Genomic DNA, 14,528 nt, shown 5'->3' with positions numbered 1-14,528 from the left:
CATTGCAAGGATTAGCAATGACAACCTCTAAATAAGTGTCTTCTCTCAAGGAAATTACCGTCTTGTTAGAGAGACAAAATATACATTCAGAGCATACTCACTGCCCTAAGTGTTATGTTCCTTCTCCTAAAACCTATGAGGTCTTTGGCCTTTTGTTTCCCACATCTTATTATTAAAAAAAAAAAAAAAAAAAAATTCATTCTCAAACTATTGTCTCCCAGTTGCTAAAAGAAAGTTTATATAGCTTCATATTTAATTCATAGGGCCTAGATTTCTATTAATCTCAGAGTGGGTATCTCTCTTCTGATCTTTCCCACTTCATCTCTTTAATTTTTAAAATCCATCTTGTCATCTACTGATTACAACAAATAGCCTAATCTTCTAATATGCTGAGGGATAGGGCTAAAAAAAAAAAAAGGAAACAGGAAAAACAAATACATCTAGGTTCAAAATTAAAATGAATGGTAGGCATTAAAATCCAGTCCACTTTAAAAATTATAAATTACTTTTAAGACTAAAGAAAGCAGATCTTTTAAAACTAACCTGAAAACAAAACTGGAAAGTTAAAAGATGGCCAGATTCTGGACTAAAAAAAATTCAGGCTGAAATTCTAGCCCAGCTTCCCTTTCCAATTAAAATCTGTTCATCAGAAAATTCTCTAATATCAAGCCCCTAATTTTTTCCCTTAGCAAGGTTGTATGGTTTGTATGCTTTGACGACAAAATTATTTCCTTGAGATAAAATTTGGGGACTAGGATTCGGTTTTTTTCAAAGCCCACTAGCCTACTTATATTCATCTGAAACTTCGTTTGCAACGCATTCCTTGGGTCTACCAAAACTGTCAATAGTTCTCAGCATAATGAATTGGAAAGCAAAGAGAGAGAAGTCATTTTTGACAAACTCCTTCCTAGCCAGTGAAGAGTTGTTACTGTTCAAACATGTATTCCTAGCCTTAGAGAAATGAGACTATTAAAAATCTTCATTTCTTTCCTCAAGACCCTGCCATACATCTTTTCCCAAATCTATACTGAATAATTTCTCCAGTACGTATTTGCCAAACTATTCTTTTTATTTGCGTTATTGCTCTTTTCGTGGGCAGCTGCAGCTTTAAGCAGCCCTAATTCTAGAGATTTAGGGGTTAAAAAAAAAACCTTGAGGCCAACACCACTCCCCTCTGGGAAAAGAAGGTAAAGATGCAGTAAGAACTGTTTCCTACTACCTGTCTCCTAAAGAAAATAAAGTCAGTAGCAGCCTAAATTCAACAAACTAATATGCTCAGAATAAGTTTTGAGTATAAAATATTATAGTTTTACTTACAAACGAATATGAAATTTAAGTTGGGTAGAGGTATTTTTTCCTGTCAAGTGGGAAACAGAGGACTTACTGTGAATTAAAAACTCCTCTCTCCTTCCCCAATGATAAAGCTTTCACATTGTACTATACAAAGAAAGAATGTGCACTTTACTATTAAATTCCCCTCAACTCTCCTTACTTCTCATATATCAACCATAGAACTCTCAAGAAAAATTCACCTAAATGTTCAAAGCACAAAATAAAACTCAAAGGAATATAATAGCTAAGATGAGGAAAGGAATGAAAGAGACTACAGTCCCTCCTTCTTCTATTAATGGGACACTGTTAGAGACTTAGGAGAGACGTGGAGGTAGAGAATATTACTGGATGAGAAAAAAAAGAAGTAGGGGGAAAGAGAAGTTAGGATGGTAGGCTTTATTAATTACTCACTTATTTTCTGATAGTTTCAAAGCATTTGGCAAGTAGAGGAGGAACAGGAAGTTCACTAAATAAAAGGCAATGTGGTAAGAGAAGGGCTGCATCTTAATTACATTTTATCTTCAGCTCTATCCTTCTAAGCCCACCCAGTTAAGCTTTTACACCTCTTTCCTATTCTCCCCAACTCTGAATCATTTTCCCTTTATGTTTTATGTTGTGGTTTGGTAATTCAAATAAATGCTTTTTTTTTCCTGGATGAAAATTGGTTTGCTTAAAAGTACGGATGGAAAGCATGATCTTGAGGAGTAACTGCTTCTTAACAGAACTGAGGATTTATCTGTTAGACTGTCAGCACAGCACTCCAGGCTAAAGAAGACTGAGGAGGGAGGTAACATCCCCGTGCCAATCAGGTCTTTGTTTCCTTGCTCTTGTGGTATTGGCTTTGCAAAGTGACCCAATCAATTCCCACAAATAAACATTACAGGTCTATCAAAACTACTTTTATAAAATAAGATTCTGTTTGGATACTTTTATATAGCAGTCACCATTTATATAGCTGCTGCTCTGCTCTGCTGCTGCATCTGCCTAAATTGAGAAGGGAACCAAAATTCAAAATTTCATTTTAATACTGGGTAAAAAACTGGACCTCTTTTATAGGGTAAATATTTTTCAACTTCAAGTCCACTCCTATGCCTGAATTAATGGCATGTGCTTTTGTTCTCAAAAAAAAAAAAAAAAGAAGCCCTCTTTCTTTGTCTTACAGAGGAGGCACCTAACTCCAAGACCCCCGAGATCTACAGAGCCCCTAGGAGGATGTGAAAACCTCTCGAGATATTTCACCGGCACTGTCTTTCAGAGGCCATCTCCTAATTACTCAGCAGTACGCACGGCGGACACAGCATCAAAGGGGGCGACTGGGGGAAGCCTCCGGGGGGAGCAGCAGACTTTGCAAACTGATGGCACGGAGGGGACAACTTTTAGGCGCTGGAAAGAAGAGGTCGGCCAAAGGCTAAAACGACGTCTGAGCAAGGGGACACGCTAACGTGGGTCCCCGGCCGCCCGAGCGCCCGGGCCGCTGGAGCCCTCGGCGCATTGTCCTCCCCCGGCCGGCGACCGCGTCCTCCACCCGCACTGCCGGCCGGCGGGCAGCGCCCCTCGCCCCCGGGCGCCCCAGGCGAGCGGGCTCGGGCCCGGGGCACCGTCCCCGGAGGAGGGTCTGGGCCGGGGGTGGCGGAGAGCGAGCCGCCGTCCACACTCGCACAGGTTGCCCGGCGCGGGCTCCGGACCGAGAGGGTTAACAATCTCCCCGGGCATCTGCCCACCTCAGCCCTCAGCCCCGAACTCGCCTCCTCCGCTCCCCCGCGGCCTGCCGTCGAGCCCGAGGAGCCCCTCCGACACCCGCCACAGCCCGGCGCCCAAGGCTTTTGTTTCGGCCGCGACGAGAATAACGATCCCTGAGGAGGAGGTGCGGGGCTGCTGGCGGCTCCTCAGCACAGGGTTAGGCAGAGGAGCGGGCAGCCACGGCGGCACCTCCTCATTCCTCACGCTCTCGCGCCCCTTTCCCGCTAACCCGGCCGGGAAACCGCCCGCCTCGGCGCTCACCTCACACCTCCGGGCCCGGCTCCAAGGCGGGGCGGGGGGGGGGGGGGTGCGCAGCGCCAGCCGGGGACGGACGCTGCTCCCTCAGGTAAACAGAGCGAGCGAGAATCGCCGGCGCGCGCCTCGGAGCGACCGCGAGCTTTCGCGAGCGCCGGGGCGCGCGGTCCGGGGAACGCGCGAGCGCTCGCACATGCACGTAAGGCGCAGGCGCACTGTGCACGCTCGCTCGCGCGCTCCCATTTTGAGCCTGACTGCGCGTTGCCGGCTCAGCGCGCTTTGTTGGTGACTGCGTTGTGCTCTCTGGGTGATGCTTTCTACTGTCCTGCCCCGGTGGCGCCTGGAAGCGTTTTTCTTAATGCGCTCAGCCCTCTTTGCAAAGCTCTCCCTCCCTGCCCTGCTGAGACAGCGCGGCAACTCGCACCACCAGAGCCTGTGATGCTGTTATTTCAAGACCGCCGGAACCTGTTCTGAGAACTACTGTGCCGGCCTCGGGACCCGGGGATTGGAGGTGGTCAAGAGGCGGGTCACCGACTGCTGAGGGTGGCACTGGGTGCTGGTAGAGGGAGGCAGCTGGCCTGTTGGCAGAGCTCCGTGCTGAAACAACAGACCAGACAGGATACTTGCCCAAGAACAGTTTATATCCTCTTTGCCAAGACCTTAGAGAACAGGTGGAGCTTGTGGTTACTGGTGGCATTCCCCATCTTTTGCTCCTTAGAAATGTTTCCCCTTTCTCTACATGAAAAATTTTAGGGCTAAAAGAGTTCTCCGAGATCATCTAAACCGAACCTCTCATTTTTCAGACGACGAAAAAGAACGCCCAGAAAGATTAAATGACTTCCCCAAAGCCCCACAGCGTTTTAATGACAGATTCATTCAAAGCCAAAGCTATTCTTTTTCACTACACTGTTTTACCTACCTTTCTTTCTCTCTTCCTTTTTGTCCCTCTTCAGCCTAGACGTCACGGGCATCATTTTGTTCTGTTAGCACACAGGACTTACAGTAATATTGATCCTGTTGCACAACAGTGTGAATGTACTTAACACTACCCAACTCTACAATTAAAAAATGGTTAAGATGTTAAATTTTATGTTAACGTGTATTTTACCAAAATTTTTCAAAATGTGCTCAATAAATGTTAAATACGTAAATAAATATTGAGTATTGAGCTTGGACAGCCATAAATATAGTTTAACATCAGAAGGTGAGCTATGGGGAAAAGCATAATTAATGAGATTTGAAGTGACATTTTCAATTTTCTTAATAAATAAATATTTGTGTAGTAACAGCTTTTTAAAAAGCTTAATATTGATCCTTAGGCTGATTCTAAGCATGTCAGTGTGTCCTGTGGAGCCAACACTGCCTCCACTGAGAGTGAGTGAGGAGGCATGTAGCGTATGTGAAAATCTGTGTGCCTGCTTTATGTATTTTCAGATCCCTTGTACCGGCGGAACCTCTGGAGAGGTGCAGCTAGATGTATGTTTGTGCAATTTACACACCGTCCTGTGAAAACTGTCAGGCATAGGACATATCATAGCTCACATGGTGAGGTAGGGATGGTGTAGAAATTATCAGCGAATGTATCAACATGATCAAATCTCAGGAATATAACATTGAGTGAAAAAAAGCAAACTACAAGATATGTAAATTATGATACCTCTTTAAAAACAACTAGCCATATTGTTTATGAGGTCAAAAACATGTATATATCAAAAGCATAAAAAATGGTTGAGTAGGCTACACACCAATTTCACGACAGTGGTTGCCTCTAGGCAGGCAGGGAGGGGAATGAGATCCGGGAAGTGGACAAAAGGGTCTTCAATTGCTAATTGCACACATGAAGCAAAAATGTTAATATTTTTAAAAATTTCAGTGGGGATACAGGGTGTTTCTAATGCAAGTCTCTCAAGTTTTCTTTATGTTTGAAATGTTTCATTTAAAAGTAATGTTGAAGTATGTCAGACATTGAGTTGGTGTGCTCATTATGAACACAGCGTGAATGTGTTATTCAGACTCCGGGTGGAGGTGGGGATCAGCAGTCAGAGTGATGAGATGTCAGACATCAGACAAGCAGAGGCCCAGAGCGTTCTGGTTGAGAGGCTGGACGAAAGTGACCTTGTTTTCGTCGATAAAAATATTCAGATCCGGGGCGGCCAATGGCTCAAGCAGTTAAGTGCGCGCGCTCCGCTTCAGTGGCCTGGGGTTCACGGGTTCGGATCTTGGGCGTGCACCAACACCCAGCTTGTCAAGCCATGCTATAGCGGCGTCCCTATAAAGTAGAGGAAGATGGGCACAGATGTTAGCTCAGGGCTGATCTTCCTCACACACAAAAAAATTCAAATCCAACAGAGATAGAGTGCAAAGCTTTCTTTTATCCCATCTGTCTTTCATTCCATGTTGTAACCACCAATAGAAAGTCTTTAACGAGCGGGAACTTCACAGAGACACAGCACTCTCACAGCACGTTGTTAAAACTGGTCTCTTTCTGGATGAACCCGTTTTGAAACATAAATGTTAACTGGTAATACATGGTAATTTAGTATTGCATCTACATACCTCCCCCAGGCCACGCCCCCCCCATAGGCTTTGTTTATTCGTTTCCATACAACTCGGTCATGTGGAAAATCACTAGGCTGAAATGCAGACAACCTGGCTTCTAATTTCAGTTTGACCACTTACAGATCCTTTGGTAACTCAAAGAAAGCAGCAATCTCTATGAGCTTCACTTTTCTTTTTCAATTGCAGATAGACAAATGCTGCCTATTTCAGAACTGAAACACAGTACTAACATAGGGTTTACATTTGTTTAAGTTGGAGGAGAGGATGTTCTTATCTATTTTAAGAAACATAAAATAGTGAGGAAAGTCTTTTTTGTTGTCTTTGCTATAGAACTGCCTTACATTTACCAAAGAAGCTCCATATGGAATTTTGAATTTTTTGGTGATTCTCCAGCACTTGTTTACAATTCTATCACAGCAGTTATCACTGTGGGCCTTACATTAGTTATTTACACATTGCATTTTCCAGTCATCCTCGTCAGACTTCTTTTTTATCCTTGTATTCTCACTCAACCCCTTATTACACGGTGGGTGCCATGTAATGGCTTCGATAAATTTAATTAATTAAATTAGACTGGATTGTAAAATTTCCCAAATTTGGAGTTATTCTTAAAGGCATGCCATCTGCTGGTTCCATAGTGTATCTGTCAGTCAGCCTGAATCCTTTAATCCAATAAATTAAAATTCACGCTGAAGCATTTGTGAGTTTGTGTATTGGGCAATTTTCCCACGTCTTTCTACTTCCTGTTGCAGGTGCTCTTCCTTCATTGAGCCAGTCACGAATTGTTTTTCCTCCAACCCTCTTTTACCTGTTGGCCACTCTTAAAACCTGGAAAAGTGGAGCTAACATTTTGGAGCCCCGGAATGACCAGAGCAATATAACTGGGCATGCTCAATAGGTTGGCCTGATTTGGAACACAAACGTCTTGAATGAGGGCTTTCAAAGCTGCTTGTCTCGAGATTGGATGCATCTTCCTCCTAGCATTGTATTGGGAGTTTGCAGCCCCTCCCACCCTCTTGGCGCTCACACTTTTTCATTTTATCCGTGTGCCCAATTTTGGAGCCAGCCCTCCTGGATCTCCTGGCCAATCAAGAGACCACACATTGTTGCCTAAGAGACCCCGGATGCCAGCGAAAGGATTTATAGATGGTGATTGGACTACTGGAAGCTAGGAGAGGTGGGGGCTGGACAGAGTCAAAGAGAAGCAACTATGGCAACACCAGCGATTGAGGCTTGAAGAGGGAGACGAGCTAAAAAAGGTGAGGGCGGTGCGTAGTGCATGCAAAAGATGGAGACTCTTTTTTGAGAGCTCCGCTGTCAGATCCTCTTGGGCCTCTCGCAAGCCTTGTCAGTGTTCCTGGGGATTACATTTTGCTCCATTTCAGCTGCAGTTCAAGTGCCAGATGCTTTATACTTATAAGATTAACAACCAACAAATAATTTATTTCTATGCCTATCACGCACTAGCTCTTTGTATTGTATTATAGTTTTTGCTTTTTTTCTAACTGGTTGACTGTAAGATGAATTCGTGTTTAAATCTAACCATGCCCTATTTCCTGATAATTTCCTGATAATTTCTGAAATTCCCTTTTCTAATGATACTGCTGTGTACAATAAGTGAGCTGTATATTAGCAGAGAAACTCAATCCTATTCTGCTGTGTAAACTCCAAATAAAAATCTGATAACCTGAGTATAATTCTAGTGCTCGATTCATAGTGATCTGAGTTTTACCCTACAATTCTGCTGGTTTTAATCCTTAAACTGCCTCCCTCCACTGTTGCATTCATTCATTCAGTTGATTTAACAAATATTTATTGAGCACTTATTGTGTGCTATGAGATTGGGATTCAGATGAGCAGCATCAGAAAACCACATAAGCACAGAAGCATCAAAGTTTTGTACCATTTTCTCTGAGTGATCAGAAGTTCGTTGTATCTGGGCAGATAGTGCATGAAGGGAGAGGTGGATGAGGCTAAAAAGATAGATTGAGGTAATTTCATAGTGGATCTAGACTTGCGTACTAAAGAGTCTAGAAATTCTGTAGCCGTTAGTGAGCCTCTGAAGGTGTTTGAGCTGAAAAGTAACATCATCAAGTGGTATTTTAAAAAATACCTCCCTAAGTAGAATGGTGGTTACCAGAGACTGGGGGGTGGGGGAAAAGGGGAGATATTGATCAAAGTGTACAAACTTTTAGTTATAAGATGAATAAGTTCTGGAGACCTAATGTACAGCATAGTGACTATAGTTAGCAATAATATATTGTACACTTGAAATTTGCTGAGAGTAGATCTCAAGCGTTCTCAACACTTGCATAAAAACGGTAACTGGGAGGTGATGGATGTGTTAAATATTTTGTGGTAATCATTTCACAATGTATACATATATCAAAAAACACTTTGTACACCTTAAATATGTACACTTTATTTGTCAAAAAGAAAAAAACCAACTTTCTAACAGTAGACTGTAAGTCCCATTAAAGCAGAGACTCTTTGTACCCCTAACACAGGCCTAATAGGTCCTTAGTAAATTTGAATAATGATGACAATGTAAAGAATGGCTTGGAAGATGAGATTGTAAGTGGTGGCCTTCCACTAGGAGGTGGAACTTTACCAGAGGACCCATCCTTGCTGTTCAATATGGAACTAGAACTGTACATTGGGGGCTAGGACCATAGGTCTTCTTTCTTCCTTTTTATCCAAAGAAAAAGATGAACTTTCAAGGACAGCCATTAAGGGGAAAAGAGGTCACAAAAAAGCAACAGCAAGTTTTATATGTGGAAGGAGGGGAAGACAACTTGCTTTGTCTTGTTGCCGGAGTGGGAGCAATTATTTTTTGTGTATGTTATATAAAACTGTTTGTCTTTGTAATAGTCCTGAGTAGTCTACTGTGAACGTGTGTGTGTATGCAGATATGCATACTGCCCATCTTCTGGAATGAAAGGAGGAGGAAAAAACTGAAAAAGGGTAATGACAAAAGATAGGGCAGGACACCTCCGTTTGCATGTTTCATTAGGACTGTATTACTGAGAGGGCTGTTTCTCCTGGCCAGGCCCATCTCCTGAAAACCAGACTTTCCTCAAGTTGATTTGAAGAAAGCCTAATTCAAATAATTTCTAGCTCTGAGAAACCAGGAAAAAGAAAACATCCAGTGCAGGACCTTGGAGAGACCCTAGAAAAGCTACTTTGTCCAATTCAAAAATTGTGCCTAGCTTGTTTCTTACACCAAATGGGAAGAGAGAGAGAGAGAGTTTCTCAGCTTATAGCAGGAGTTTTTAACCTGGGGTAAGCAAAATTTTATGTTCATGTACATTTTTCTAGGGAGAAGATTCATAGCTTTCATCATATTCTCAAAGAGTTTTATGGCCCTCAAAAAAAAAAAAGATTAAAAACGACTAGTTTAAAGAGAAGAAAGGTCAATGTAAATAAATAACAACAACAAAAAGCAATACGTAATTTTTAACTGGGCAGATCTAGACTCAGTGACCATGCTTTATAGCTATAATTTGCCTCTCACAAGTACTTTCATAACTGCCAATTAATAATACTGTAATGAAATCATTTCTTATGCCTTTTGCAGCTTAGCTAAACATGTGTGACTCAAATAATTAGCTGTTAGGGGCTGAGAAGAATGTGAGGGCGGATCTGAGCCCCCTTTATTCCAGTGGTAGGCTGGCAGCAGGCAACTGCAAGAGGTATTGTCTAATGATGCCCCTGAGGTTTTAAAACATTGGCTTTATCTTCAGCTATGACTTAAACCTGAGAGAGAATATTACATGCCAAGTGAGACCTCCAAGATTTCAGATCTAGCATTTGAGGGAATCCCATATCAGCCCAAAACTAATGACTTTTTAAAAATTGTCCAATATTTGCTACTGGAGAGCAATTTTTGGAGGCCATAGATGGGAAAGGCAAGCCCTGGAACGCTCAGTCATCACCACTGCCTTCCAATATGAAATTCACCTTCAGAGAGGAAGGAAGGCAGAGCAAGGAGATACGCTGAGGATACATATTGAAACTACCATCATTCTGCTTTAAATGTTTTCCACCTTAAAATATTTTGTCATGGCCCTCTAAAGGACAGGTTTTGAGGCACTCTGTAATGATAGGACGTTCTAAGAAAAGCTGCATGAAAGTTACTACTTGTTGAGGCCACGTATCTGTCAGGTGCTCAGGACCCTTTTTTTCTGATCTTAGTAGCAGCAGTTGAGGGTAGATATATACATCCTTATTTTTCAAATGACGAAACTGAAGCTCAGGTAGATTAAATAACTTGCAAAAAGATATACAGCTAGTAAGTTTTAGAGCCAGGGTCAAACCTTAATAAGGTAAAAAATTTTGCTTGTAAACAACAGAAGTAGATTCTAGCTAATGTAAGCAAAAGAGGAAATTTATTGCAAGGATATGAGGTGGCTCACAAAATAGACAAGAAAGGACGAGGGGTTTCTGAGGGATGTGGCAGCAGGAACAACTGAACAGAGCACCAGTGCTACTTTGAATGACCACCTCAGCTATAAAGTAAGGTTAAGCCAGCATCAGTCCAACTGGCCTAGCTTGGTTTGACCACCTCTTGACCAGGAAGGGGGAGGCCACCTTGATTAACCAACTCAGCAGACACCAAACAATGAGGGAAAAGTAATTCCTCGTAGAAATTAGATCAAATGAAGACAGACGTATACTGGACATCTAAAAACAGCACATTTGGGGCCGGCTCCGTGGCTTGGCGGTTGGGTGTGCGCGCTCTGATGCTGGCGGCCCGGGTTCGGATCCCGGGAGCGCCCCGAGGCACCACTTCTCCGTCCAACGTGAGGCCGAGTCCCGCGTACAGCAACTAGAAGGATGTGAACCTATGGCATACGGCTATCTACTGGGGCTTTGGGGGGAAAGAACTGAATAAATAAAATCTTTAAAAAAAAAAAAATAAAAAAATAAAAAAATAAAATAAAAACAGCACATTTCCTTCAATAAACCTAGTCTGTCCATCTCCAAAGGCTTGGCTTTGTCCATTACACCCTTCTTCTTAAATATGGTATCATGTCAGAACCCTTCTTATTTAAATGTCAGAAAGTTAGGAGGGGAGGAAGAAAGTCACAAGGGACAAGGATAGGGTGTTTTATATTGCACTATGATTTTATAAATTAAAATACTACTTTCTGGTCATTATGGTATGTTCTTAGCTAGGAGTGATTCTGGATTTTCCTCAGTGGTCCAATGAAAATAAAAAGAGTTAAACAGACCTGAGTCTAATTCCAAGTTCCACCACTTAGTGTCTGTATAACCTTTGGGCAGGGTATGTAACTTCAGTGAGCCTCATTTTCTTCATCTGTAAAATGAGCCAAAACCCACCACCTCACCAGATTGTTATGAGCTTTAATTGAGCATACTTATTAAGTACCTGACATATGAAATGCTCCCAATAAATGTTCCTTCCGTCAATTCCCTCTCTCAACAGTGTATGTTATTAGTATTTTTAGTATTCTGAAGATTATATGATTCATTTCTTCTGATAGGTATAGTTTTTCTCATGGAAGAATATCCAGTTATTTCATGATGGCATTTGCACCTCCAAAATGCACAGATGGTCCCAAGATGCAGACAAAGATGAGTACCTGGACACCCCTAAACCATCAGCATTTGAATGACCAGGTAAGTCACTAGAGCTATTTTATCAGTTGCATCTATGCCTTAAAGAAAAAAAATATATTAAAATTTTGGTTATCAAAATATGAACAGGAATTGTTTAGGATTGTGTAATAGATGAAAAAAAAATGAAGGATTTTTTCAAACACTTTTATTGAGCTCTTGCTATTTGGGCAAGGCTGGCAATAGACACAGAGTCCCTGCCTGCAATGAAAATGTCTTAGATTTGTTCTTTCCTCCACTGTCACTCCTCTCTCTCACCCCATATGCTTTTTTTTTCCATCACTGGTTCTCTGCTGGAACCAACAGGAATGAGCGAGGAGAGGAGAGTCTGTGAGGAGTTCCCAAACAACAGATTTTCTTGCTAGAGCTGTGGTTACTGGATAATGCTGCACATTTAACCAAATAAATAAAATGAATAAATCTCAACTGATTACTCACATTACTCAGGTTCTCCTAAGAAGTTGATTTCCTACTTGCATTCTGGGGAGGCACTAGTAGAATACACTAAACAAAGGATTGCAACAATGGGAAGCTGAGTATCATGCTGGGGTGTAAGACTGGCCAACTTCTGGGGATTTCTATTCCTGCTTCAGTTAGAGGCAGAATTTACCAACGGGTCTGTGAGCACCTGTTACAAGGACCACACCTAGTTGGCAGTAAAGTACAATCAACATCAATAAAACTGACCTCATTATCTTGCTTCTACACACTAGTTCCAATCGCTGGTGAAAGGCACCACTTTACATCAAGTGACTCAAGCCAGAACTCTTCTTTCTCCCTATTGGGTCTGAGATTTGGTTTTCCCCAATTTACAAGCTAATAACTTAGCCTGTTATGGCATAGAAGACAGTACTGTTTCACAGTAAAAGACACAGGATTCTTGGGGCAGAGACAAAGAACTTTATTACTCACAGTGCAGCAAGCAGCATGAGCATCATGTTTGCATTGGTTCTCCTTTCCTACCTTGTCTCACAGGAGTGATGCAGAGGGCCCAGATAAATACTACACACACCGTGGGTTTGCATCACAGCTGAGGAACAATGAGCCCAGGGAATCCACTGCTTTTATAGTAAGCAGTAAGCAAACCTGCTCTTAGTCTCAAAGGGAGACAATACCTCATTGCTCAAGGTTGCCTTGCTGCAAACACAACTTGGAGAGATGGCCCAAGAATAGAGTGGTCAGGTCCTTGCATTCTTGGTATTCTAAGACATTTAGGAGTTTGAGAGGCCCAGGGAGGAATGTCTACTTAGCACCCCCTCACCTCCACATCCAATTCATTTTCAAGTTCTGGGATCTTCCTCCTAGATCTCTTCACTGAGGCCTCTTTTCTCCATTCACCTATATAGCTCCACCTTCTCAGTTCACACCCTTATCATCCTTTGCCTAGTACATTGCAGTAACTCCCTAAGTGGTTTTGCTGCCTCTATCCCTTATCAATCCATGCTCTGTTCTGGTCCCAGAATGATCTTTCTAAAGTACGAATCTAATCCTATTATGTAAAATGGGCCACTCTAAAGGGTAATTTCCAAACCTCCACCCATAGAATTGAGGACCCTTCATGAGTTGACCACAGCCAACCTCCCAGTTCCAAACGCTGCCACTGCTTCCTCTCATCCTATGTCCACACCAAGTGAAGTGGCCCCCGGGTGAGCCATGCTGTCTCACACCTCCATGCCTTTGCACATGCTCTCCTCATTGCCGCCTGTAAGAGTCAACTCAAGTGTCATTTTCTCTGGGAAACCTCCTCCTGCTTGCTTTTCTTTGTTCTCATCACTGTTCACCAACTTTCCCACCAGACTCCACTGTGCTAAGGGTTGAGATTCTGTCTTTTCTCTCTGCATCTCCAGTGCCTGATTTGATTCTCGAAGAACAAGGAATGGAGTCAGGGTTCAGCTGTACTCTCGGGGACCTTCTTCGTTGCCTCTCACCTTCTTGTCCCGACACCTCTCTTTTCTTAGCCTGGGTTTGACCTTTCCCTCTCTAACCCTAACAGATATGCTAGTCACTCTGGCAAAGCTGGAGCGTCAATCCTGACCCCTCCTACTCAGTACTTTCCTATTTCTACTCCTCTAATGTGAAACTTGAGCAATTTGGGGAGAAAGACAGGGAGCCAGCATAGAGATCGGAATAGTGAGAAATAAAAGGGAGAGAGACCGAAAAGGAAAAAAATACAGGGAGTGAGGAACGAAGAGTGAGAAATAGAAAAGAAAGGAAGGACCAGGAGAAAGAAAAGGAAAAGCAGAGAAAGAGAGAGAAATTCAGGGTTCATCTAGCTGTGAACAAGTCTGTTGAAAGTCTTTTTTATTCAGCTCAACAGTTATTTATTGAGCACCTGTTTGCAATGCTCTTAGCTCTCCAACAGTTTATATAACAGCTTCCCTGCTTTCCCCCCAAAAAACTTCAATGTTTACTTTTGAAATCTGTTTTCCCATAGAATTGTGAAGGTTTTACAAACATGTGAAAAATTGATTTGAATTGAAATACAGATTCGTTGGATGCTTTGATTTTCAGAAATTTTCTTTGAAAAATTAGGAGTCTTGATCAATTTAGCAGCTATGGAGAAAAAGTATCTGAATTGCCTGATTGCCTGCTGTAGGTTGGGTTACTAGAGAAGATGACTCTGAGATTGGTGTGTAGGATGTTGATTGGGGAAGGCTCTCAGGATCAGCACCCGAGAAGGGAAGGAAAGAGAAGGAGAGGACATGGGTTCGGGGCAGAGGAAGAAGCTGAGCTCTGATGCAGTCTCAATAAGACCTTCTCAACCCTATAGGACACACCCTGAAGATGCTTCAGAGTCTTACATTACGTCAAGGGGGCCTGGCCTTTATACTTGCACACTGACCATTCAATGGATAGGACCTTGAATGAAGCAGATTACTCAAGCTCATGGCTGGCAGCCAGCAGCACTCCCAACAGGTGGGGGAATAAATCCTTCAGTCCTGGAGGGGATCTGGGCAGTGTATCACAGCAAACATTACATTGTCTTGGTTCTTGAATAGATT

The 14,528-nt window shown here is 42.6% G+C and overlaps 2 protein-coding genes across 3 annotated transcripts in view; one reads left to right on the top strand and one right to left on the bottom strand.

The window, feature by feature from the left end:
- FZD3 (frizzled class receptor 3) overlaps positions 1-3,421 on the bottom strand; it is an 87,411-nt gene extending 83,990 nt beyond the window's left edge. The window contains exon 1 of the mRNA XM_087437377.1: positions 3,334-3,421. The gene's annotated coding sequence lies outside the window, so the exon portion shown is untranslated. The remainder of the gene's footprint in view (positions 1-3,333) is intronic.
- Positions 3,422-7,004: 3,583 nt separating this feature from the next.
- FBXO16 (F-box protein 16) overlaps positions 7,005-14,528 on the top strand; it is a 57,527-nt gene continuing 50,003 nt past the window's right edge. The window contains exons 1-2 of one of the 2 annotated variants that reach the window (XM_087437375.1): positions 7,005-7,145; positions 11,394-11,529. In XM_087437375.1, the coding sequence (XP_087293501.1) occupies positions 11,431-11,529 (99 nt within the window). In that variant the 5' untranslated portion in view covers positions 7,005-7,145; positions 11,394-11,430. Of the gene's footprint in view, positions 7,146-11,393; positions 11,530-14,296; positions 14,443-14,528 lie in introns of those variants that run through there. The other variant, XM_087437376.1, reaches the window with a different exon arrangement.

This window comes from Ceratotherium simum, chromosome 12 (assembly GCF_057802395.1).
Source record: "Ceratotherium simum simum isolate JZ-2026a chromosome 12, ASM5780239v1, whole genome shotgun sequence".
Taxonomy (NCBI): Eukaryota; Metazoa; Chordata; class Mammalia; order Perissodactyla; family Rhinocerotidae; genus Ceratotherium; species Ceratotherium simum.
The sequence above is the reverse complement of the archived record's forward strand: the minus strand, read 5'-3'. Positions and strand labels throughout refer to the sequence as shown.